Raw genomic sequence first — 26751 nt, 5'->3', positions numbered from 1 at the left:
TCTCAGCAGTCTTGCATAGGACTGTTGGTCTATAGGCCCCCGGTCCCTATAGACACTTTCTTTGAAGATCTCCACTCAGTGATTTCCTCACTATGCCTGAGATCTAACCACTGCTTGCTCCTTGGCGATTTCAACATTCACTTGGACAAGCTAGACGACCCCCACAGCATTAAGTTCAATGACATCACCTCATCCTTAGGTCTGGTCCCACACCTTCGGTCCCCTACTCACTGTAAAGGTCACATATTAGACCAACTGTTTTCTACCGTCCCAGTAGTTCTCACGGCCCTTGCGCCGGTCCTGTGGTCTGACCACTTTCTAGCAGAATTCGAGATCCCTCTCACTACAAAAAGCCCTGATTGCGGACAAAGGGACAAAGTGTTGCCCTCGAGAGCCTTCCAATGAGTCTCTCCAGCCATGCTAGTAAAGGAACTAGAGACCCATCCTTGCATGTTATCGGGCTCCTTGGAAACGGACCTCGAGCTCCTGCAGGGCTGGCTGACCCAAAGTTTCGCAGACCTCGCCGCCCCCCCCCTTACTTGCTAAGACACCATCGGTGAAATCCTCTGCTCCCTGGTTCTCTTCGGCCCTGGCAGACAAACGTCGGCAGTGTAAAAAAGCCGAAAGGAAGTGGCGTAAACACTACGACACAAGCTCCAGGGAAACCTATAGGTCTTTGATCAGAGACTATCATCACGACATCACTGCCAACAAAAAGTCCTACCTGGCTAGCAGAATTGAGGAGGCCACTAACTCCTGCAAAGAAATGTTCAGGATTGTCAAGGATTTTATCTCCCCTCCCTGGACCAATCCCAAAATCACACACTCCGAGTCCTGGATCTCCAATCTGGCTGTTTTTTTCGCCGACAAAATTAAAAATATCCAGCTCTCTTTTGGTGCCTCCAATGAGCTACACTCCCACCCTCTGGTCTCTGGATCCTTCATCATCTGCGTCAGAGCCTTCCCTTTGTAACTTTCCTGTTATGTCTCTTCAGACGTCGCTCGACCTCCTCACCAAACTTAAATCAGGCTCTCCTCTTGACCCTTGCCCCGCCAAAACCCTTGCTCAACTGGCCCCTACTCTTAATCATCTCATCAATCCGATCCTTAACCTCTCGCTTAGCACAGGTGAAGTGCCGCAGCCTTGGAAACAGGCACTCATCCTACCATTACTCAAGAAACCCAATCTAAACCCAGATTCTCACGCCAATTATAGACCCATCTCCCTTCTGCCCGCCCTTGCGAAAGTGGTCGAAAACATGTCCACACTTCTTTGTCCCACTTTCTAGAGACAAATGACCTACTACATAGATCCCAATCGGGTTTTCGCTCTAATTTGAGCACAGAATCCGCTCTGCTCGTGGTCACCGAACAGATCAAGGCAACCTTGGACAAGGGAGGAAAAGCCATGCTGGTGATGCTCGACCTCTCTGCGGCCTTCGACACCGTCCCCCATGACTGCCTCCTAGCAAGACTCTGGGAGGTGGGTCTTAGGGGGACGGTGTTCAGCAGGTTCCGGTCTTTCCTCTCTAATCGACATCAAACAATCTGGGCTCCACCTTTCTCCACCGCGATGCCACCTCAGGAGGTCGGTGTTCCGCAGGGCTCAATTCTGAGCCCTGCGCTTTTTAACATTTATATGACCCCTTTGGCGGCACTCGCGGAGGGCTTTGGGGCCCAGATCGTGTCGTACGCTGACGACACGCAACTCCTGTTTACCTGCGACAAGGGCCACGACTTTGACGGGACTTCCATTCGGGGCTGCCTTGGGGCGGTGTTTGACTGGTTCAGCCGACACTCCCTTAAATGCAACTCCGAAAAATCGGAAGTACTCTTTTTTGGCTGCCCCGCAGATCCCAGGTGGAAAGAGTGGTGGCCTGCTGCCATGTTCCCCCCTGATAATGATTCTGGGTCTGCGAAGAACCTAGGTATTCAGGTCGACAACTGCCTCTCTTTCAGGGGTCAGGTGTCGGGCCTGGCAGGCAGATGCTTTGCGATCCTGAGGATGTTGAGGAAGTTTCTGCCGCTACTATCCATCGAGCACAGAAAGACCACGGTGCAGGCCCTGATTGGCTCTCGCCTGGACTACGCTAACGTTCTGTACCTTGGTCTGCCGCAAATACCTCATATCGCGCCTCCAGGTAGTACAGAACTCTGCAGCCCGGGCCATCTTTGGACTCACCAGAAGAGCCAGAGCCTCGGAGCTCCTCAGAACTCTTCATTGGCTGCCCATAAAGAAGCGGATCGCTTTTAAGGCTCTGACTGTCGCCTTTAAAGCCCTGCATGGCATAGGCGCCCGCTATCTTCAGAAGTGGATCACTTTCTATCTTCCCTCTAGATCCCTTCGTTCTTCATCTCAAGCTAAGGCAGTCACCCCTAGGATACAACGGGCTCGTTCCTTCAAACATCTTGCGCCCCTGCTATGGAACGATCTTCCTCTCGCGCTCAGATCCTGCTCCAATCTATTGGCATTCAGGAAGGATTTGAAAACCTTATTGTTTCAGCAATAAGTCCATCTACCTTGTTCTCTTTCCACGCTGCTTGCGCCGCCTGTCTATTTTCATCAGCTAGACCTGTGAGGCTCTGACAGCACCGGGACACTCCTCGGAGTAGCCGTGCGCTATAGAAGGACCCCAATTAACATAACATAACATAACAGACCCTACTTCTGGCCCAGGAACGCGCTCGATGGCCCCCTTGGACAAGAGGGGCGTAACTTCCTCCTGCAGAAGTTGCAAGTGATCCCCCGACACGTGGTGGTATTGCGGTGGCATGGCTGGAGGAGTCGCCTCAAAGGGGAGGAAGTAGCCCCTTCGGACGATTTGCAGCACCCACCTGTCCGATGTGACAGTGCGCCAGTGGAGGAGGTGATGGCGAACCCTGCCCCCCACTGGCGTCACATGGGCCTGAAAGCACGGACTAGGAGGGTTTTGAGGCGGATGCTGCGGGGGCAGGTGTGGACTGGCCTCACCGCTGTCCCTGACCGCCACCACGGCGGTTTCCACTGCCGCCACCGCGTTGGAAATTAGTCTGCGGTGCGTGGCTGACAGCACGTCTGGGGGCACCCCTTCCTTGGCCACGAAAGGAGCGAAAGGCACCCGTTTGATGGCGCGGGGCCGAGAGGCCCAAGGACTTGGCCGTAGCCCTGGAGTCCTTATAGTGCTCAAGCGCATGGTCTGCCTTGTCGCCAAAAAGGCGACGGCCATCAAACGGCATGTCCATGAGAGTATTCTGGGCATCGGCCGAAAAGTTGGAGGACCTCAACCAGGCGTGGCGACAAATCGCCACCGTCGTTGCCATAGCTCTGCCCAGTGAGTCGGTGGTATCCAGCCCACACCGTATGGAATAGTGTGCTGCATCTCGACCCTCCGTAAGGGCTTGGGTGAGTTTAGCCTTGACCTCCGTCGGGCATTGTGGCAGCACGTCTGAGACCATGTCCCACAGAGAGTGGGTGTAACGGCCCAAGAGGCATGCGGTGTTGGAAGACCGCAGTCCTAAACTCAGGGAGGAGAATACCTTCTTGCCGTATTGCTCATACCTCTTGGATTCCCGATCAGATGGAGCCGATGGGAATGCGGTTTGGGAGTTGGAGGCCTGGATGACCAGGCTCTCAGGGGTGGGATGGGTGGCCACGTTTCTATCTACAGGCGGACCTGTAGCGGGCCTGGACCAAGTGCCCAAAAGAACGTCAGTCAAGGCCTCATTAAACGGCAGCAGAGGCTCGGCCGAGCTTGACTGCGGTTTAAGGACCTGAGTGAGGAGGTTAGTCCTCACGGCCGCGACGGGGAGCTCAAGGCCCAAGGCCTTGGCCGCCCGCGTCAACACCACACTGAAGGCTGCCCCCTCCTCCGTAGCCACGGTAGGGGGTGAGACAAAACCAGTGTGTGGCAAAGTGTCCAGACCACTGGCATCCCCAAGTTCACCTGTCCAGTCCTACTGGGACTGACACTCACGTGTCAGAGGGTCCTCAGACCCCTCCCAATACTCCTCATCACCCATTTCCTGATAATCGGGGTTGTCAAATGATGGGGCCGGTTCACTGAACTAAAACTCTCCAAGCGGCGTCGAAAGATGCGGCCAGCGGCGCCGTTGGGACGCCGGAACCGGATCGAGGGAAGCATCGGGGACGGCGGCGCCCGAAGGGACACCCTAGGGACCAGAAGCAGATCCAGCGGGGCCCTGCGGCGACGGGCCCAAAGGCGACGGCGGCGCCGGGGCCGAAGCACCCGCCTGCGTTGGGGCCGAAGCACCCGACACGCTAGGGCCCCCAGACGGGTCCGCTGGGCCCGAAGGCGCCGTGGAGCCAGTCGGAGGAGAGAGGGACCTCATGGGCATGAGGAAGCGCTCTATCTCCTCCGGCGTCGCTTGCTGCCCAGGGATCGGAGTGTATGGGGCAGGTCACGACGCCCGCGTCTCCGACGGAGCCGTGGGCGGTGTCACCCGAACCCGCGGCCGCGTCGCGCGAGCGTGGGGATGTCGGAAGAGCGATGACGTCTCCTCGACTTCTTGTGCTTACCTGACGACTTCGAGCCTGAAGAGTGATGTCGACTCCCGGAGCTATGATGGCTCCGACCCCGCGACCGGTCCCTCGACGTCCGTCTGGACCGGGAACTCTCGCGGCGCGGGGCCGACTGCCGGAGCTCGAGCGCTTGCGGGACCACTCCCACCTAGCTTTTGAAGTCAGGGCTCGGCAGTCAGGGCAGGCCTCGTCGTCGTGGTCGACGCAGAGACAGTGAAGACACCGGCGGTGAGGGTCGGTTACTGACATCAGTCGGTCGCAGTCCTTACAGGGCTTAAAACCTGGCATCCCTACCGGCACTCGAAGACTCGAAAAAAGTTCAAAAGAGATCGTAAAAAGTTTAGTAAAAAAATGACTAAGGTACCACTTTTTACGGATCTGCGCTGCTGGCGCGGACAATAGAAGAACTGACGTCAGCGCGCAGAGGCGGCGTCTAAGTACTCCGACGACATCATCACGGTGCCCACGATGCAGACGACGGACGCGGAGCCGCAGACGACGCCTACTGACGCTCAAGGGTACTGCTACGCACAAATTTCCGGATCCAGTCTGACGCCTGGGGATATTCTAAGGTATGGAATCTAATACTAACCTGTTTCTTTCAGATACTTCTTTTGTTGAGCGAACTTTCCTTTTTGGTTTCCTGTTTGGCGGTTTCTTTTTCGGTTCTATGCAATATCCGAACTGTATGATGTTCAGTATCCATTTGTCTGTTGTTATTTTCTTCCATTCCTGGAAGAAGTGTTTTAGTCTGCCTCCTACTGGTGTTACATGTTTGTTGGTTTTTAGTCCGTGTAACACCTTTTTGTTGACTTTGTTGTGCCCCTCCCGTAGAGGTGTCTTGTGGGTGGGATTGCTTGGTGGTGCGGAGTCACTTTGAGGTGGGTTGCTGGCCCCCTCTTCTTGTTTGCCCTTGTCCATTCGCCCTCCCGCAAAAGGACTGGCCCAGAGGCTGGTATTGGCAGGTTTGTTTTTGATGGCCCTGCTGTGCTTGATTGTCGCTCTGGTCGCCATACTGGAATGTCTGATGTGACGTTCCCGGCTGGTTTCTCCCTCTTCCGTTTGGCCTCCGTGTCTGTGCGCCTCTTCTCATTCCTCTGAATTACAAGGCCCCCATGGACCTTGCAGTTTCATTTTCCTTTTTGAGTTGGGCGAGTTTCTCATCCACTGGTGCTCCGAAAAGGGTTTCTCCATTGAAGGGGGTGTTCAGGATGTTATTCTGTACTTCCGGCTTGAAGCTTGAAATCTTCAGTCAGGCATGGCTTCTTTCTGTGACCCCGATCATCATGAGCCTGCTGGATGTGTCTGCCGCATCCAGGGCTGATTTCAGGCATGAGTTAGCTATATGCTTGCCTTCCTCCACCAGGTGCGTCGCTCTCTGTTGGTATTGCTCAGGGAGGTGTTTGAGCAGCTGCCCGACCTCATCCCAACGCTGGTACGTATGTCTGTTGTGTAGGACATTAGAGTGGGCAAAGCGCCAGTGTACAGCTGCATTCCTCTCTATTTTCCTTCCAGTGAGGTCTATCCTCTTACTTTCTTTGTCTGGTGGTGGGTATGAGTTTGTGGGAACGTTGGCCCTTTTTCTGGCTGTTGCTGCAATGATGGAGTCAGCTGTGACGGATCCCTGGATGTAGGGGGGATCCTTATAGGAGTGTTTGTATTTCTTCGCTATCCTAGGTGTGATAGACCTGCAGCTTGCTGGTTCCTTGAATGCCTCCCTCCCCTGGTCCAGGACACTTGGGTAGCTTGGGGAGGGCTTGACTCCTGATTTGACTAACCGGATGCTGGTCCTTCTGCGTGTATTTGTAGTGGCAATTGCGGCAGAATTTCAACGGAGTCTTGTCCATTCCTGCGCTCAGGAGGCCCCCTGTGTGCGCATTCTCCATTGGACGTCAAAGTCTTCGATGTTCTCCTCCTTCTTCGTCATCCCGGCTCAATGGTCTTGTTCCTGGATGTATTCTCCAATCTTTTTAGGTAGATTTCAGTCTTTTCCTTCTTCTTTTCTCCAAAAACTCTGGAACCTTTCGGTGACGATCCAGACCCATCGTCGGAAAAAAGTATCTGAAGATGACGCCCAAGGGTGGGAGCTTCTGCAGGAAGAGTACCGACGTCACAGGAAGGACACCAAAAGGTGGGACGACGACGCCCACATAGGCTACGGGAAAAAAAAGAGAGAAAACACTACAATTCCGGACCAAACCGCGGAATAATGCACAGCACAGTGATTCCAGAAAGATTCACGCTGCACAATTTCCATTTTAGACAAGCCTGAGAAGGTTAGAAAGAAGTGTGAAGGCTGCAGCCTCCTGGTAGAATGCACTGTGGTGAATCTCCTTTCTAGAAGGAGTATTTGACCCCACGGTGGCTCACCTGAAATGCCCCAGGAGATGATACTGTCACTTGTCTAGAATGAGCTGGCAGAGGTCACACAGGACTGTGATTGGGATGTCCTCAGTCAGCACTTGCTTTCTGGCTCACTAACCTTAAGTAGAATGTGCAGTCTTGTTTTTATAATGAGATAAGTACAATTGTGCAATCACTCTCTGAAAGCCACTAAACGGCTGATGAGCTTTCAAAGACTAAGATCCTGGATATGTATTTTCAGTCATTGTTTAAAATGAACTCATTCACCATCACCAGAAGCACCTTCTGCGGGAGAGGGTAATCAGCAACATGAAATTACCTGGATGCCCGAGCAGCACAGACACAACAGCTGTGCCCAGCCTCGTCAAATAGGAAACTCCTGTGCCTCGCTTTATTGTGACACACAGTAGAATGTGGAAAACTCATTTACAAGTAGCTTGTACCCCTCTGCTGTATTGCCCCACACTTGGACCTCAAACACTTAACACTTCCAAAAGAAAACATCCAGCCATGTCCAAGGGAGGCATTACATAAAATAATCTGAGCAGAGGGTGAACCTGCCTCATTTCATCTTCTTGTTCTCTGAGGGTGCGCAGAGGAAAGTGGCAGACTGGACTCATGCTTCAAGGAAACTCTTGGATGCTCTCCTGCTGCTTCAGGATTGCCCTGCAGGTATTTAAATGCCCGGTAATAGCATTTGTAAAGAAAAAAAGATTTAGTTTTTTTAAAAGTATTCAGCAGTGCAGCTTTATCACTATCAGCACACTTCAAAGGCTCCAGTGAAGAATTTAATGAATGTAGCGGAATCTTTTGAAGTGTGTGCTGATTGTACATCCCTGCGCTGAGGGAAGCCTTGGTGTGCACGCCCGTGCAGCGTACAGTTTAGAGGGAACTATGCCTTTGACCAGGAAGGATTTGAAAATGGAAATATCTGTCCTGGAGCCGGGGAGACATAATCCAATCGCCCACATCGTGGGCCATGGACACCTCGCTCAAAGTCTGCATTTTAAACTTGTCCCTCTATTAAAAGTTTGAGTAGCCTCAGTAATAAAATGCCTTTTCTCTCTGCTCCATGCGAACCACATCGGTGACGCTGTTAGACCTATCATCTTTTGGCGTGTTTCCCTAGTCTTTTTGCTTTCGGACCTCCTGCTTTTGATGGTATGTTGGACATCGTTTTTGCTGATTTCGTGTCTCTGCACACTTTTTCAGTGCTAAAGTGCAAGTGCTCCTACTGTAAATTGTGTTATGAATGGTTTTCCATGTTTGGGATATTTGATTTTCTAGTAAGTCCCAAGTAAGTTGCACTGTGTGTGCCCAGGGCATGTAAATCAAATGCTACTAGTGGGCTTGCAGCAGTAGTTTACTGCCATGTCGACCTGGCAAGTGCACCCACTTGCCAGGCTCTAGACTTCCCTTTTCTTACATGTAAGGCCCCATCAGGTAGGCCCAATGTAGTACCGCAATGGGTAGGGTGTAGTGTATGTGAAAGGTAGGACATGTATTGGTATGTTTTACATGTCCTAATAGTGAACTACTGTATATTTCGTTTTTCATAATTAAAAGGCTATCAGTCCCATAGGTTAACATGGGAGCTGCCTTGTAATTCCATTGGGACAAGATCGAGGCACTAAGTTTACGCTTCCTGAACTCAGAATTCAAAACTCCGTCTTTTAGTGAAGATAATATTTATATTGTGTGTTGGAAAATGCCCTTTTAGAAAGTGGGCAATTTCTTGCTTAACCATCCTATGTGCCTCTGCCTGGCTGTGTAATCACTGTCTGGGTTGAAAGTGACAGGAGCTGGGGATGTGCATTCACACTAGAAAGACAAGGGGGAGGTTGAGGCGTGTCCTGCCTTTCCTGTGTGGCTCGTAGCCAGGCTGAATAGACCTGGCTGCATTTAAAGTAGTGGGAAGTGATGTCGCTTGCAACTGAATGGACTTTGGCTGTCTCTCACAAAGCTGTCTCGCCCTCCCGGAGAGAAGCTGGCTGAGCCAGGCACAACAGGATTATGTATGCCAGAGGAACTGTGTACTAACTTCAAAGGGAAATGTGGTATACATATTGGGGCCCTTCCCAGGAATTTAGAACTCTTTGGGATTAAGGAGCCTGCCAAGAAGAAGAGCTGAAGAAGCTGTGAGGAGAGACTTCCACTTTGCTGTGTGCTTTGCTGGGTTGGCTTGCAGTGGCTGCCTCTGTCTTGGGCAGTGAAAAAACTGGACTGAACTTTCTACAACTTCTTTCTGGGTATCACGAGGGCCTGAGGTCAAATTTGCCCCCTGTTCAAGAAGTCTCAGGAACAGCAAATACTTCACCTTCCTCTGGTACCTTAATCTGGAACTCGGCGTTTCGGCAGCCACTTACGGAAAAGGCTACTCGATGCAGTCAACTATGCCACTGCCGGCTCCGTGACCTGAAGGCACGCAGAGGGAACCGCCGCATTTCGCACTGCAACCCTGGTCTAATCGACGATGCCCTCGCTCGACACCACTGAGCCGCTTGCATGGTGACCTGTGGGCACCACACTCAGCACCACTTCACATTGCCGCTCTGGGCTCACCAACGACGATGCTGCAAGCTGACATCAACGCCACTGCTTGCACCATGGTTTGGGGGCACCGATCTTTTTACACGACGCACCACCCCATCCCACACCGCAGCTTGACCCACTGTTAGTGATAGCCGCGGATGGCCATTAGGAGCTGATAAAGCCATATCTGGAATCCTGTGAGACACCTGTCAGCATTGGAAAGCAATTGTCAGGGGAGAAAAGCTTTCAGCCACTCTGCTACCAGGAGGGTATTCACAAGGTGAGGAATACAGAGGAAGAGGCATCCTTCAAATAGAATGTATTTCTACATCATACATACAGACAAATTAGTCCCCTTGGTATAAATATTTATGCAAATACGTATTTGGTCTTTGCCACAAAGCACAGTTTTTCAAAGCTAATATGATGGGTGCAGCAGAAAGACTTCAGGCTCCATTCAAGTAGGCTCAAGCTTTAAAAAAAAAAAAAATCTCCTGACAAGTTTCAGATAACGTCTATATTCTGCATGCAAGACTAATCTGTGCTACTAGACAAACAGCAAATAATGTTGTTGCTAAGATAATCAGAGCTCTTTTCATAATCTTCACATTAACTAGAGTTGTCATCTATACTTAAAGCGTCTCTGAAATTGACACACTAATGCACATCTGAACACAACATGAGCACGTATGGAGCACGATGTAGCTTCCTGTGACTTGAATAGTTCAGCCCAAGCTGAAACTGTTTCGGTTACACAAGGTTGCTGTTTGCATGAAGGAAATTCAATGTCCACACTTCATTTAAAACTTACCTTAATGGGTTTCAATGGTTCCAGTCCCAACCCTAACCCTTCATTTCCAACATCTGCATTTTTCTTGCCTCTACCACGACCTCGCCCCCTGGGTTTCTTGTTGGCATCTTGCACCACACCATGTGGTTCGACCAGAGGCCTGATCCTGGGCCTGCCCCTTGGCCTCGGTGGACCATCTCTCTTGGGCTTGGTAGGTTTTCTGCCTCTCCGCTTTGGACCATCCATGTTGTTTGGTGGGCAAAAGTCAATATCTCCCATAGGACCAATGTTTGGTCTACTCCTGCAGCTGGATATTAAGTCCGGAAGGAGGTCAGGCAAGCGGCGGTTGTTCAGTCTGATGTCTGCTGGAACATCTTCTTTGTCCTCGTCGTCCTCAAACTCATATTCTTGGGCATAGTTTTTTTTCGGGGGCTGAAAAGAAGGCTCACGTTTCTTAAGCAAATGGAAAGATGAAGTCTTAAGAAGTTTTTTGGGCTTAGAGGAGCAAAATATGGGTGAGGTCAAGCCAGGCTTCACTTCATTGGCTGGGGGTCCATGACCAGATTGGATGAGGCCAAGCTGCTCAGTGTTGACAGTTGAAGGTAGCTCATGCTTGACAGAAACAGAATCTAATCCTAAGTGGACACTGTCCTGATTGTCATTGCCTTCAGAAGTGCAGTAACTTGAATAGCTTTGGTTGCTCTGCATCATATCATACCCACTTTTCATGGCTTCATTTCTGTCCATGCTTTGTGAGCCGTCATCACCACAGCTATTCTTGGGATACTCATCACTGCCACATGGTGGAGGGCAGAACATGTCCTCCATACCTGGGAAAAAGCTTCTCTCTTCATCCTGGAGAAGAGAGTCTGGGAAGCAGATAGAGGTCAAAGGTACAAACCGTTGCTTGGAGCCTTGTGGGCTGGGACTGTCAAACTGATCTTTGGGCTCCAGCTGAGCTTGCGGCACTTGCTGGGAAGAATCGCCATCCATATGCATTGATTCTCCCCCATCTGACAACATGTGCTGCTGGGACTGTACAGAACCATTCTGACCCAGGTGTGTATCTAAGCTGAGGTCAGGCTCCAGAAAATCTTGCATCTCCTGTGATTGAGATAACCCTTGCATGCCGTCATTCTGGGGAAGGCCCTCCAAGCCATCAGACTGAAGGCCAGATTGCATTCTTTCTGGCTGCATTTCTGCCTGCATATGTTCGGACTGCATCTGAGCTTGGAGCTGGGGTGACTGCTGATCATTTTGGATCTGATGAGTCTCCATGAGCTGGGCCTCCATAGACTGGGAACGGGAGTGTACTTCCATGGATTGGGATCGCACATGGGCTTGCAGCTGCTGGGACTGCAAGTGTGCTTCTAAAGCCTGGGACTGGAGCTGCATCTGCAGCTGTGGAGACCGAGACTCTGCCTGAATACGCTGTGATTCCATCATATGGACATCCATTGGAGTCTGCACTTTTCTCTGGTGTGCCTGTAACTGGCTTTGAGTGTGAGTGAGGACAGACTGCAAAAGTTGTGACTGCTGATTGCTGGACTGGTGGGTCAAAGAAAGAGGCAGGTCAGGTGAACCATCCATCATCATTGGAGTCCCTTGTTGTCCCTGCATCATGCCATGAGAGTCCATGGATTGGCTCTCTGCAACCATTCTGTGAGCTTGAGCCGTGTGCTCTGGTGTCTTTTGAAGGTATGAGTGGGTCTGATTTAGGTCTTTGCTAGATGTATCCATGTGCGAAGACTGAAGATGTTCAACAGATTTTTTAATGTCTTGAGCAAAGGAGTCAATCCCCCCTGTCTGATGACTGTAATGGACCACAGATGTTGCCAGCGACTCAGGAGTTGACCTAGTATTAGCATAGTCCTTATGCCGGTCCTTCTTTTTATCCTTCATACCCTGAAGAGACATTTCTAATCCTTGGTTGTCCAGATTTGAATTAGTCCTTATAACACTTTGTAAGTGGTACCTCTCTTCCGTCTTGCTCATCTCATACCCTAAATTTTTGCTGGCTCTTTCCTCGCACTCCACAAGGCTCTCCGAAGAGACTCTGGGTGGGCTCTGAGACTGAAGCAGGTGCTGGATGAGAAAGTCCTCATCATCCGTGCGTTCTGCAGACAGTAGATCGGAGTCAGATTTTGGTTTACTATAGGAAGAAGCTCTTTCTAAGCTTGGCTGAGAGCTTTGGTAGCTCTGATTGTGAGAGGCCTGCATGAAAGATGGGGAGAGGACTGATGTCAAATACTTTTGAGACTGCCCTGGAGAGGCAACACTAGATCGGTTTGATGAAGGGGACTGAAGCGGACGAATGATCTGGGAAGGGCTGGAGTCAGGGAGGTTTTGTCCATGACTGACAGAGGAGTATCCTATAGCCTGCCCATGACTTGACATTGCCGGTGAGTGACAGGTGCTATAGCTAAGAGAGGGGCTGGCTGTTGGCATTCCTTGGGAGTGAGTGGGAACATAGCTCTGTGCCTGGCTTACAGAAACATGAGCTTCCGACTGAACGCTGTAATTTTGAATTTGTCCAACTGATGAAAGTCCCTGCATCTGCTCCGGGGAGTAATTCTGGTTCTGGCTGACACAAGACTGACTGCTGGTGTAGCTCTGGGATTTACTGCCGCTTGTCAGATCCTGTGCCTGGCTGGAGCTGAATCCCTGGGATTGGGTGACAGCAGAAAGGTTCTGGGACTGCGTAACCGCATAGCTCTGTGACTGGCCCATGGAGAGAAGATTCTGTGGCTGTCCTGGGGAATAGGCTTGAGACTGGCTAGAAATGACAGAGCTGGGCTTCGGTGTGGATGATGAGTAATTGTGTGTCTGTCCAGTGGTAACTATGCTTTGGCACTTTGGGGTTGCTGTGGAACGCTGAGTCTGTCTTGAGGCAGAGTAACTCTTAGATTTGTTAGAGGAGGAGCTGGTCGAATAACCCGGGGACTGAATTATTGGTCTGTAACTTTGAGACTGCTCTTGTCGAGTCTGAGCATTCTTCTGCTGAGGTCCTTCACTACTGACTGGTGATTGGTCCCCGAGTGGACTACAGGAAAGGGAGGAACGATGAGACATCTGCTGGTAGCTTCCCCCACAGCTTAAATAGTGTTGCAGTGAGTGGGCAGCAGCTGCTGCAGAGGGTAGCTGGGACTGAGCACTGGAGGGGCGCTGGTAATGTTTAATAACGCTGTCCTGGCGTGGAATCGCCCGCTCTATTGAGGAAGCAGGTGAACTGGAGAAGACAGAGGTGTTGTACAGCTGAGAGGTCTGCTCAGAAGGACCCAGAGAAGAGGAAAGGAGGTTAAACTGGGAGGGCAGGTGACGAGAAGCAGACTCCTGGGCACTACGATAGGCTGAGCTTTGGGATGAGAGTCCTGAACCCAGCACAGCACTACCAAGGCGGTCAAAACTCAAGGAAGAAGGGACACTGGACTGAGAGGACTTGATATGAAGAAGAGGGTCGTGCGGTGAAAGAAGACCATTAGAAGTGGGGCTAAAGGTGGCATCCTGAAGGGTCAATGATGAGGTTACAGGAAAGCTTCTCCCGCTGAAGGATGCAGGGTGCTGATAGGCTGAGAGAGCAGAAGATGAAGGAAATGTACTAGATCCAGGAATGGCTCCAGAGATGAAGAGCTCAGCAGGTGCTGGGGTGTGCATGGCTGTGAAAGAGGAAAAAACAAGAAATCCATTAGTAGCATCATTACCATTAGTGACACTACAAAACAAAGCACACTAACCTTATCTGCTATATGGTGCTTACAGCTCCTGAGCACCTGTGCAGTCTGTGTATCTAAGAGAGGTAGTGAGCTTTTCACCTCACTGTCCACATGCACCCACTGCATCTGTTCTTACTAGCCCCAGGAAGAATGTCACTAATTTGTAATTAACAGCTAATTTCAGTACCTACTCATGACTCCAGTTCTGTTTTATGACCCTGACTGAGAAAGCCGTTATTCTGAAGAATAACATTACATAACATAACTCAGGTTCCAATAGTTTAACTGTGATTGTGGTGAAAGTTCCAACAACCAAAGCATTGTAGGTAGCATAGCAAAAACATTAAGTATGAGCCACTTTCATAAAAAGCATAGACCTTGCAGAGTTTATGACATTTGCACACGCATAGAAAGAATGGACAAGCACGTTGGCTCAAACATTGCATCCATTTCTAGGCATGTTCAAAAACATACTCTTTCTAAGTCACTCTCTAATGCCATTTGCATTCTACCATGCCAATTCTAATACCATAATTTGTTTGACCTACCCACACAAAAGCAAGAGTTACTTAGTTGTAATCTATGTTCTACATCGTTGGATCTTCATTGATAGCCATAAACATAAGAATATTCCGGCTTTCGTGTGGGGATTCCAAAACATTTTTATCCTATAAAAGTGCAACATGTAACTGCCTACCTAAGGTTCAAACATTTTAGAATGTTTTTCTGGACCATTAAATGAAGCAATACTTACTTAAATTCTACGCTAGATACTATCAAAAGAAAAATACAGAAAATAGAGGAAAACGAAACCAGATAAGTAGTATCTATGAGAAAACTAAGGAGTCAGCTTTGTACTGGCAGTTGCTCCACAGACTCCGTTATTCTCAATAGGCTTGAATGGAGTTGAACGATGGTACAGGGATGTACAGGAGTGGGTACTAGCTGAAGAGGGGCACATGCACCTGAGTAGGCAGTAAGAAAAATTGGAGGACGACCTCCTGAAATAGAAGGATTTGTGTGCAGCCACAGCGTCTGCTGAAGGTGATGATACGGGTGAGAGTGAGAACGAGGACTCAACTTCGGATCGGAGGAGAAGATTGACCCCAGTACGCTTAGTGTGTTGCTAGGTACCATGGGGTCACAAATCTGCCATCCCTCCTAACCTTCCCCAGTAACGCACTTCCCTCCACGGTAGCCCCGCCCTAGAGCTAACTAATGACCAAATGGCCCCCCAAAAAACTAATGCCAACTGAAAAACGATGCCAACTTGTCTGACTTCAAACCCATGACTGAAAATTAAGTCTTCAATATAATTGCACACTTGAAGACTTCTTCCCACACTACGGATCCCCTCCTATCCACAATAGTACAAAATCTCAACCACATCATTGCGCTGTTCTGGACAAAAATCATCAATACATCCCTTGCCTCTGCTCTGACTGTGTACCCAACTCCCTACAACTAGGACAAATCACACCATACTCAAAAAACCAAGGCAGACCCCAATAATCTCAAAAACCTCAGACCTATCTCCAACCTCCTGTTCCTAACCAAAACTATTGAGAAGTGTGTCCTACAATAACTTAACCAAAACATATGTGAATTCAACCTCCATGACACTTTTGAATCAGATTTAGGCAAGGCTGTCGCACAGAAACGGCCATGCTCAATATGTCAGATGACATCTACTGATCCTTAGATGAAGTGGACACGTACCTACTAATCCTACTTGACTTATCAGCGGCTTTTGATACTGACAAATCACCCAACATTACTTGACACTTAAGATCCGATGTGGTACCAATGGCACAGCCCTAAAATGGTTCACATCTTACCTTCAACAAAGATTGCAACAAATTAAAATCAACTCTTGGCTCTCCAAACCCACACCAGTTACTCAAGGTGTACCTCAAGGCTTAAGTATCTTCCCTTCCCTTTTGATCTCTTCATGAAACCCCTGGCAATCATCCTGAAGCAAGTAGGGGTCAAATATCACCTATATGCGGATGACACTCAACTCTACTACAAAATAAAATCACCCAGTGAAGTCCTACATCTCAAAGCCACACTAATCAAGATACAAACTTGGTTTAAATCTAACCACTTAAAGTTTAACCTCCAACAAAATTGAACTAATACTGTCCTCCCTTAAAAGTAACCCTCTACCAATCCGAGACTGGCTCAAGAACCTGGATGCCCTAAATTGCTCTCTCACTCTGTCCAACTCCATAAAATCCCTAGGTATCCCTAGGTAATCCCTAGGTAAGTCTATGAAGGATCACATCAAAAACTCGGCCAAAGGAGCACTTTGTCACACTAAAATACCTTAAGAAAATTAAACCATTCATACCCCCAATGATTTCAAGATGATAGTACAATCTCTAGTCCTCTTTCAACTGGATTATGTGAACACCATCTTCACAGGGATGCCGAAAATTCCCCTTGCGCCCCTAAGATCAGGTCTAAACATGGCGCCCTGGCTCATAACCGGTGTAAAGCAATTTGAACACATCACAACGTCCCTCAAAATCCTTAACTGGATTACCATCAAAGGACTATGTATTTACAAGACTGCTTGCATCACCCACAAAGTCCTTCACACACATACCTACAACAGTAAGCTCCAACTCACTTTTTCTCATACCTCCCAAACTGAAAAGGAAATCCACCATTACTTGCTCTTTTTCTGGAAATGCGCCCACGATATGGCACGCATTCCCCAGACACATCCGATGCAACCCCTCCTTCTCCTGATTCAAAAGGGATCTGAAACTCCTTCTCCTCAATAAATACTTTAACCCCTTCCACGCTGATGACGAGCTGGGCTCGTCATGGCGTAGCCTCCTCGCACGCTGATGACGAGCCCAGCTCGTCACGTAAAGTGCGGTTTTAAAAAACTCAGCAAAGGAGCGGAATTGCGCTAGCGCGCATGCGGTTAAAATACAAGCTAACTGAACTCTCTTCCAGTAGCTCACTCTCTCTATGACTAGACCCTTTGTAACAGTCAGTTGTTTGGTTGTTTCAGCTGTATAATATGCCATTTACTACTTTAACTCATGCTGTTCTAATTGTCCATATACTGTAACCACCCTAATTGCCTAACAATTCTCTTTATCGCATTATATGTAAAGCTATTTTATTTTCATTTTTGTAAAGAACTCTGATACCTTCAGGTCTAGCTAGAGCTATATAAAACCTATAAATCAATAGATTTAGACAGAGACAATTTAAGCTTCCAAGGAGTAGAAGGTTTTTGATTTGAGAAAAAAACTTTCAGCAATCCATCCCAAAATATTTTATGACCAGAATAGTCAAAAAAGGTTTCTTAGATGGATGCTTTCTGTATGCCCTAGCGTTGATTTTTGCCTTAAACCAGAGAACAATAAACAAATTTAAACCACAAAAAGGACTTACCAGTGCTGGCATCCGTTGCTTTTGAGGTTGTCAATGTCCCCAGACGCACAGCCCAGACAGCAGACTGGCTTTGACCAGTGTGCAGATTGTTCGACTACAGATTTTATTAATGAATAGAGCCCAATTCACACAGCTAAGAGGATGTTAGCGTCAATGAGAAAGTTGCTGTTAGATAGAGTCTCAATCAGAAAGAGTGTTACCAAGGGAAGTTACCTGTTCCCCTGATACAGACTTCTACTGCAAGTTCCTCACCTCTTGATACCAAAGCAGTACCTATAAGTACGTGGGTCGGTGAATTGCTTCAAACAAAGACAACTTGTAAGACTGAGCGGATGAAATGCCCTTGCCAGCGAACCTAGCTGTCCATTCAGTGTTTTGTCAATGTATGAAGCAACGCCCACAGCTACCTGGCAGATGTCCAGGACTTTCACTCTGTGTGCCAACTCAATGGGAGCAGCTTTGGTCCTGGTGGAATTGGCTTGCAGACCTTCTGGAAGCTGCTTTTGGGCAAGTGCATTGCAGATCTTAATGCAGAGTACGATTCAATGAAAAATGATTTGTCATTTTCTGAACAGCCTTGCCTTTTTTCGTCCCAGCGAACCCAACAAAGAGCTGATCATCCACTTACAGTTATTTGGTAAGATTGAAGTAAAAGCGCAGTGCTCTCTTGGGGTCCAAGCAATAGAGTCTTTTCTCCTCCTCCTAAGAGGGGTGAGGCGGAGTATAGCATGCCCGCAGGATAATGTTTTGACTGACATGGAATGAGTCACAGCTTTCAATACAAAAGATGTTCACAGACCAGTTTGTCTTGGAAGAAGGTGGCATATGAAGGAAACAAGTTGTGAGAAGCTGGCCTGGTATATGATGTTCACTAATGTAAGTGAGCACCGTACACCAGTCCAGACAACACTTACGGTGATTTAAGAGGTCTTGGGGAACCTTAGAAAGCTCTCTAAGTGGGAGCTGAGGAGAGAAGCCTTCCGGCTTAGTCCAGAAGGAGTGTAAAGCAGCTTGTTTTACCAGAATGCAATCTTATAGTATAGACCAAGTGAAAAAGTACCACACCAAGTATTTATAAAAATAAGTATTAATTATATAATACTCAAAATACACAGTGACCCCAGGGAGAGACCAAACCATATACTATGAAAGTGGTATATAAAAACCACGACTCGAATCAAGACAGTAGAGAGGACGTAGAAGTGCTGGGACCCCAAGAAACCACCTGAAGTGAGTATATAGGGACCCCAGGGAGAGCGTGTGCAGGGTGGGAACAAGACCACATGCTCCATCCAACTCTATGTGCAAGTCGCAGTTAGATTTTTAAAGATTAAAGACCCTTCCCAGTGGACCCAGAAGAAACCCCTTGGAAGAAAGAAGGTTGGAGAGCCAGCCCACCTGTGGACACCCTAATACCCACGTTACCTACACCTTGGAAGCCGGTGCATAGTTGTGAAGTGGTGTCGGAAAAAGCTGTCAAACCCAATGGAGGACTTCAGGAAAGTGCTGCTGCTGGAAGAGGAGAAGGTGTCCATGGGAATTCAAACATGGATACTTGAAGAGGAGCAACTGAAAGCCGAGGGGACAGAGTTCTATGCCACTCAGGAGTGACCAGGAGACTTGGAAGACGAATGCATTCTAATGTTGAGTGCTTCAGACGAGATGACGATGACCTTGACTCTGCAGCTGTGAGGACTAGGCGACGCTGAGGAAGACCAGGACCCAGGTATGAGCTGCCCCAAGAAGGACATAGAGTGCTGATGGGTCGGTGTCCGGCGGGAGCACCAACAAGCCTTGGCAAAGGCAAGCTACATAGGAATCAAAGAGCAATGTCGGGACTAGCACGGTCCAGGGGACTAACCAAAGGCAGGGGGTCAGGGCAGGCCCTAGCAATCAGGGGAGCCCATAAGTAATAACTTTGCCTCTGGCCTGTGGGTCCACTTGAGGGTCAAAGGATTCGTATGAGGACCCCAAGCAGCTAACCAAAAGATGCAGGCCAAGATGCACACAATGCGGTGTGGCGGAAGATTCTGGTCACTAGAGGCATTCAAAGTTGGGGCTACCTGGAGCATGAAGATCTTCTTGCAAAGAAGCTAAAAAGGCTTCGCAGCTGCAAGTTGGACACAGTGCATAGGGCTTCGAGTATAGCAACCCTTACGAGGGATACTGGCCTCAAACTTGGTGTCAGGGCAGGCCTCAAGAGCTGTGGAAAACCACCACTTGTGTTGCAGAGCCCAAGGAGTCCGGAGGAGGTCAGGATCTGCAGACCGGTTGACTTAGTTGCAGTACCTGAGAATGCAGGGAAGTGACTCTTTCACTCCAAGGGAGATTACTTCAGGTGTCTTTGATGCTTCACAGGCCTTGGAAGGTTCCTATATGATGCACAGGCACAGACAATGCAAGCAGACTGGAAGGGAGACGAAGTCAAGCCCAAACGAAGTCCAGAGTGCCCAGACGGTAGAAGTGCAGTGGTGTCTGATCTTAATCTTCTTTCATGACAAAGCTAGGAACATACACACAGGTAAGCCCTTAAGTACCCTATGGAAAGGGTTGAAAAGATTCAGGGGACCCTCCCTGGGGAGGGTCTGGACAGGGGGGAGGTGACTCCCATGTCCGTTGTCCAGTGTTGTGCCAGAGCAGGAGTCAACAGCTTCCAGAACTGATTTGAACTGGACTAATCACAGGGACACAAACTGTGCCGCTCATGCAGACTTTCTGGGGCTGGAAAGCGCACCCCCCCTGTCCCAATACACTAAATCCTGTGTGGGAGGTGATCACACCACCCTGTGACAGGATGCCTATTATTCCATCTTCCTCTGCTCAAGCTTGGCTCAGCAGCTGGAGGGCATATCCAGTGACTCAAACAATGAGAGCTGGTCCAGCAACCAAAAGGCAGCAAAAATTGCCAAAAGCTACCTTTTGAATTGTGTCCAAAGCAGTCTTGCTGGTGGCCTGGAGGGGCTCAATCTGGCTGCACAAAAGCACACATTTGTCGCTACAACAGGCGTATACAGTTTTTGAAGAGGGATGCCTAGTTGCCAAAATGACATACCCAGCTCCGGAGAAAGTTGAAGGTGTTCAGCTGTCACTGCTCAATCTCCATGTATGAAGGGAGAGATTGCGACAGCCCAGTTGCAGAACCCTCCCCTGCTGTTGCAGGTCATCCCAGAGTTGCAGCATAATCAGATGATAAATGTGGAAGCACCGGAGTTCTGTATACAGTACTCTGTGTGCCCTACACAGTGCCACCAGGATGACTTGGACCCAGTCTTCTTCAGAACCTGGGGCAGGAGTGGTATTGGCAGGAAGGCATCGAGAGTACCAAATTTCACTCCAGGCAGAATGCATTCCTAGTGGGAGACTACTTGGGAACTCCAACATGTAGAACTACTGACATTTTGTGTTCCACAGTGGCGAATAGATTGAGCCATTGCTCTCTACATAAGCAGAAGGGACCTTGCACCCACTCCAGTTATAACTGCCATTCATAATCTACTAGGTGTCAACGGCTGAGCTTGTCTACCCTGGCATTCAAAGATCCCCTCAGGAGTTTCATCACCAGATAGATCCCTTGATAGTCAAAAGGCACGAAACAGAACCATGTTCAGCATGGCTCCAAAGAAGGGGATTATCTGTTAGGTGTAATTTTGGCACGTTGATGGTGAACCCCAAAGCTGACAACAGGATCACCATAGTCTGGATTTGTTTGAAGACTGCCTGTTACGAAACTACCATTAACAGTCAGCCTAAGTAGCGGAAGACTGGAACCCCTGACCTCCAGAGGTGCGCTACCACCACCATCACTTTCACGAACACCTAAGGGACACTGGTAATACCAAAAGGGAGCACAGCAAACTCAAAATGATCCTGTACCACTATTACCTGCAGGACAGGTATATGGAGTAGGTGTACTGAAGTTCTAACCATCCAGTCTTCAGGGTCGATGACAGCCATGACCTGGGTCAGTAAGACCATCTTAATTTTTTCCTTCCAAGGAAAGGTGTTGAGAAGGTACAGGTCTAAAACATGACCAAGAGCTCCGTCCTTCTAAGGCACCAGAAAGTAGCGGGAGTAACAATCACAATCTGTTTCTGGAACAGGCACCTTCTAGAAAACCCCTCTGGCCATAAAGGCTTGCACGTCCTGCCATAAGTCTGACGGTTGATCATCAGTCAGTCACTCTATGGATGATGGGAGGTACAGCGTAAGGCAACAAAGGGCAAGGTGTACCCCTGCCGGACTACCGGAGGACTCACCGGTACCAGAATCCTGGTTTCCGGTCCAGGGAGTACCTGGCCTGGCACTTCAGGCTGGACTGTTCCCATAAGGAACAGGGTCAAGACTGATTAGCATATGGCTGGGTCCAAACTGGGGTGGCATAGTGAGCAAAAGAACAATGGATTAAACCCAGATCTCTTATCTGGGGGTGAGTGGTTGAAAGGTTTCAGCACTCCGTCCATCATCTTGTTGTCTTTGCTGTATCTGCAGGACTCACCTGTTCCAAGTGATGGTCTGCCAACCCAACAAAAACCATCAGTTCCTGCCTCCAACTGGGTGGCTGTGATTCATTAGGGGCATGCTAAAGGGGTTTGGTAGATGGGCTGGGGAAAGGGGGAGTCAGTGGACTGAGGGCTTGCTGACCTGGACTATTGGGGCGGTGGACACCGTTGACACAAAACTACTGTGCACTTTACTGAGGCTGACCCGGCCCTGCTCTTCTTAACAGTTCCAGAGTAGATTCCGCCTTTTCCCCAAAGAGGTGAGTCCCAACAAACAGCATGGACACTGCCTGAAAAACCAATGAACCGCAGTCCGGCATGGCAGCTAACAGCAACACTGGTGTCAAGCATGCCCGGCAAAATAAATGAATTATGATCTTGCCTGCATCACAACCGTCCTGTATGGCTTGAAATAGGACAGTTCATGAGTCTTCTGGGACATCTGGCAGTTCTTGAGTCACTTAATCCCACTAAACATGAGAAAAGCAGCCCAGGAGGCAGGTGGCATTCACAGACCTCAGGGCCAAGTTGGTGGATGAAAATACCCTTTTCCCAAAGGTGCCCACTTGTCTGGACTCCATATGTGGGTTGGGGGGGGGACATTAGTCGGGAAGGTATTCAGGTTCACCTAACTTGTAAATGGCAGCACCACCAAGCTTTCAGGGAAGGAGTTACCAAGACAATAATGTACGGTCACCCAAGGCAGATAGTGCTTTCTCACAATTTGGCGTCTGACCGGGTGGCCAGAGCAAGGTTTGGCCCAAGTCCCCAAAAGGTTTTTGTAAGAGATTCATTGAAGGGCACAAGGGATTCAGTGGATGTTTGCCTCAGTTGGAGCTCTTACGTCAAGACATTGGTTTTGACATCTTAAGTGGCTGCCCAACGCATGAACATGGTGTAAGAATTTCTCTACTCAGTGGCAGGACCAAGGGAATAGAGGAGTCCAAACTCAGGGGATGTATCAAGGCCACTGGCTTCTTGAAGGTTCTCATACCAATTATCCTTGTGGTATGGTGGCCCTATTTTGGTTTTTAATGTATATTTCTTATAGTCAAGTGTATGTTATTAACCACAATTGCATCCTATATGTATGGATTATAGTAATGTTGATCAAGTATCAAAAAGTGTGTTTTTCTTTTTATTTACTTTTATGCATTTTAATGGATGCAAAATAAAGTTTTCAGACTGACTGACGGGTTGCCCTATTTCATCACCTGCATCGTGATCATTGTTTGAATCCATGCCAAATAGGAAATGGAAAATATCTGTTCTTTCTGGTAGGGATAACAAGTCAAGCGGGGGAGGTGGTGGTTTGACAGAAGCAGAGGGCGACCTCTGCTGTGGTTGTAGCGGCGCCGACTCAGAGTCAGAAAGCACAACGGGCACCTCCTCCTTCAGAGTTAATGGAGTCAGCATCGATGTTCAGGCTTCAGGGACCAGTGTGGAATGTGGCGCCAGAGTCGCAATAAAAGCCGGTGGAGGCCCAGGAGTGGGTTTGGAGGGTCAAGCTGGCACCAAGGTTGAATCCGCCAGCGGTACCCCTGATGGAGGGCCTTTCGGCTCCTTGGGCCAGAAGGCACACCAGAGAAGTTGGCAAGGGTCGGAGGCGTCGGGCATGGCCTCGCAGAACTCTTCAGTCTGCCTCCATGTCACAGACAGCCCTGGAAACACGGGTTGTGCCGGGACAAGTTGTGGAGTAGACTCTACATCAATCAACTTCAGAAGCTGCAATGAGAGGCACTGTTTTGGCATCCAGAGAGTTGCTTCACAGTGATGTCCACTTGATGGAAAATGGCCCTGTTCCACAGTATCTGTGCCTCTTCTAACAAAAATCAAGACTTCTTTCCTCTCTGTTTGGCTATGTAAAACATCAATGTTGTGTTTTCTGTTACGATGAGAAATGCATGACCACCAAGCCTTGGCAGGAACGCCTACGGACTGAGTCTTATGGTACAGAACTTCAGGATTATGATATAGAGCTTCCTTTCTGTGCCTGACCATAGACCTTTGTTCAACATCATTTGCGTATGAGACATAGAGGCATCAGTGGTAAGCTCTAGTCTGTCTGTGAAAGGGGAGAAAGGAAACTGTGCATTGAGATTTACTGGCAACAACCGCCATAAGAGGGCCGGCTTCAGACATTTTGTGACTCAGACCATATCGTCCCATGCTCCGTGAACTTGTTTTTATTGACGGTCCAGTTCTTGCTGAATGCGTCTCATCCAGAGCCTTCAAAAGGGTATAAGGCCTATCCATGATGAGATTTGTACTGCCTGATCGTGGATGGCTGTTTAATAGAGAAAGTCTTTGCCAGAGATTGAGGTTTCATTAGTCTATCAGCCAAGGGAAAGGCTGTCTCGTGTATGTGCGCTTTACAACTTACAGTAACATAACAGAACATAATATAATAACAATTGCTTGCCCAGTATAGATCCCAAGAACTGAAGCCTTGTTTGTGGGTCCATAGAAGACTTGTCGGTGTTCAGTGTCAGTCCTAACTTGTGGAATAGAGTGATGCAGGTGCCTCTTTCCTTGATGGTGCTTTGACAATCTAGAAGTTCAAGTAGGAAGATAGGTGGTTTCTGTAGAAACGCCAAGCGAAGATCTCAGTGTACAATCTGGCTCACCCACCCGTCTGATATGATGGACTCCCATGAAGAGACAAAAAGGACATTCTCCATCCTATCTGTTGAGGTGGGGATGTTTTGGGTGGCAGCTGCAAGAAGTCAAGCTTGTTTTGATGGTGCAGAGGAATGCATGGTTAGGTTCTTTGATCAGCGCTGGACCATTAACATGATGAAAGCCTGATTTGGGATGGCCTGTATGGTTGACTGGGGGTGTGTCTAGAGCTCTGGGTTTCATCTTCAAACATGGCACCACTGCTGATACCGTGGCTAGTATTTTCATCAATTGTAGGCCGACCGACCAGACAAAATTCAGTATAGCTTTACGTTATTGCTTCTTCAAGTCATATAAAAGGATTTGTTGCTCCACAAGATTGAGTTTTTTAGCCTCTCTCTTCATCAAAACATGGAAACAGGCTATGTCGTCTTTAGGGGAATACGAATGGAAGGACGATCACCTTCCTTTGGTATGATGTAATCATCACACTCCACATTACCCCCATCGTTGGGTAGCCTTCCTCCTCCACATCAGAATACACTGAATCCGAAAAGTCCTGGTCTTCTGTAACTTTAGGAGTTGGCTGAAATCATTGTTGCTATGACGGTCTTTAGAGGCTGGTCCACCGGAGGTAAAGGGAGTAGCGGTGGCATAGGAGTTGCCGGTACTGGAGATGGTAGCGGAGTCAGAGGTGGAGGGGGGTGGGTGTACACTGTCCAGCATACTGCTGAGGGAGCAGTCTTCTGTTGTAAGGTTACCAAAAAAGCAACAGGCACGTGCAAAACATCAGAGTCTGCACATCCACAACAAAGTGAACGGGTTGATAAGGATGATCAGCTAAGAAAATCTGTGGCTGGTACTCATACTCCTGTAAGCGTCTTCACCATCCAAGGCATCTCTATCGATTTACAAACAAGTCTATTCTTGGTTCGCCCCCCCTGAGAGAAGATTCTGTTGAGAGTACCTTGGTTCAACCCACTCGTGGCAGGTTGCTGTAATCTGCTTAATGAATCCGTTATAATATTTTCCTTTCCTTGAACGTACTCCGCTCTCAACAAGATTCCGTGTTGAATTGCCCAATTCCAAATTCTTTGAGATTCTTGGGAGAAGGATAGAGATTGAGTTCCTTCTTGTTTGTTTAGATAGTGCATTGTCATAGTATTGTCTGTCGTGACAAGCACAAGAGAATTTTGTATCCTGGGCAGGAAAGCCTGCAGGGCTAGAAAGACTGCTCTTAGTTCCAAGAGATTTATGTGTAGATTCCGCTGAGAAGGTGGCCACTTGCCACTGATCTGAAGTTCCTGTAAGAAGGCTCCCCCAACCTTCCAGAGAAGCATCTGTCATTATCACCAGAGGAGAGGCTTGTGGAAGGAAAGGTAAGCCCTGAGACAGATGCTGAGGATGAGTCCACCAAGTTGGAGAGGTGACCATTTGAGGAGTCACTTGGATTATGTCGTTGAAGGTCCCATATGCCAGAACCCTCTGAGCGGGCAAGGCTTCCTAAAGAGGAAACATGTGTAGACGGCAATGTGGAACCAGAAGAATGCAAGAGGACATCATTCCTAGCAGAGATGTGTATAGGTGCACTGAAAGAGAGTTTCTTCTTTGTATGCGCTTGCTAACGTCAAGAGTTTTTGTTGTCTTTCCTCTGTTGAATGGGCCCTTTTTAGAACCGTATCTAGGATAGCTCCCAGGAACGTTAGACGTCGAGAAGGCTGTAGGACTGATTTCTCAGGGTTTAGTGTGAGACCCAATTAGTCAAAAAGCCGCAAATAGGCTTTGGAAGACTTCTTCGTGGTGTTGAAAGAAGGAGCTTTGATGAACCAGTCGTCGAGACACGTGAAAACCTGGTGATGATGTTGTCTGAGATATGCAGCTACCGGAGCTAGGCACTTTGTAAAAATGGGTGGGGCAGACTTGAGCCCGAAAGGTAAAACTCGGAATTGATAATGCCTGCCAGCTACAGCGAACCTTAGACATTTTTTGTGCTTCTTATGAATAGGTATATGGAAAAAGGCATCTTGGAGGTCCAAGGATACCATGTAGTCGTTCCCATTAAGAAGGTGCAAGACTTCCTGAATGGTGACCATGCGAAATGACTGTTCCTTGAGGAATTTAGATACATTTTGTACATCTAAATATGGCCTCCACTTGTATTTCTTCTTGCAAACTAAAACGAAACCGGGAATAGAAGCCTTTGCCCCTTCGATGAAAGGGTAATGCTTAATCAATAAATATAGACGAAGTCCTTGCTATATTTGAAAATGAAATGCCCAGCCGGGCAAAGGTCTTGGT

At 48.5% G+C, this 26751-nt stretch overlaps 1 protein-coding gene across 1 annotated transcript in view; it reads right to left on the bottom strand.

The window, feature by feature from the left end:
* The window catches only part of PRR12 (proline rich 12), a 514104-nt gene that overhangs the window by 315207 nt on the left and 172146 nt on the right, over nt 1–26751 (bottom strand). Inside the window, exon 4 of the mRNA XM_086930126.1 lies at nt 10227–13861. Coding sequence (XP_086786252.1) covers nt 10227–13861 — 3635 coding nt within the window. The remainder of the gene's footprint in view (nt 1–10226; nt 13862–26751) is intronic.

This window comes from Lissotriton vulgaris, chromosome 7 (assembly GCF_964263255.1).
Source record: "Lissotriton vulgaris chromosome 7, aLisVul1.2, whole genome shotgun sequence".
Classification (NCBI taxonomy): Eukaryota; Metazoa; Chordata; class Amphibia; order Caudata; family Salamandridae; genus Lissotriton; species Lissotriton vulgaris.
The sequence above is the reverse complement of the archived record's forward strand: the minus strand, read 5'-3'. Positions and strand labels throughout refer to the sequence as shown.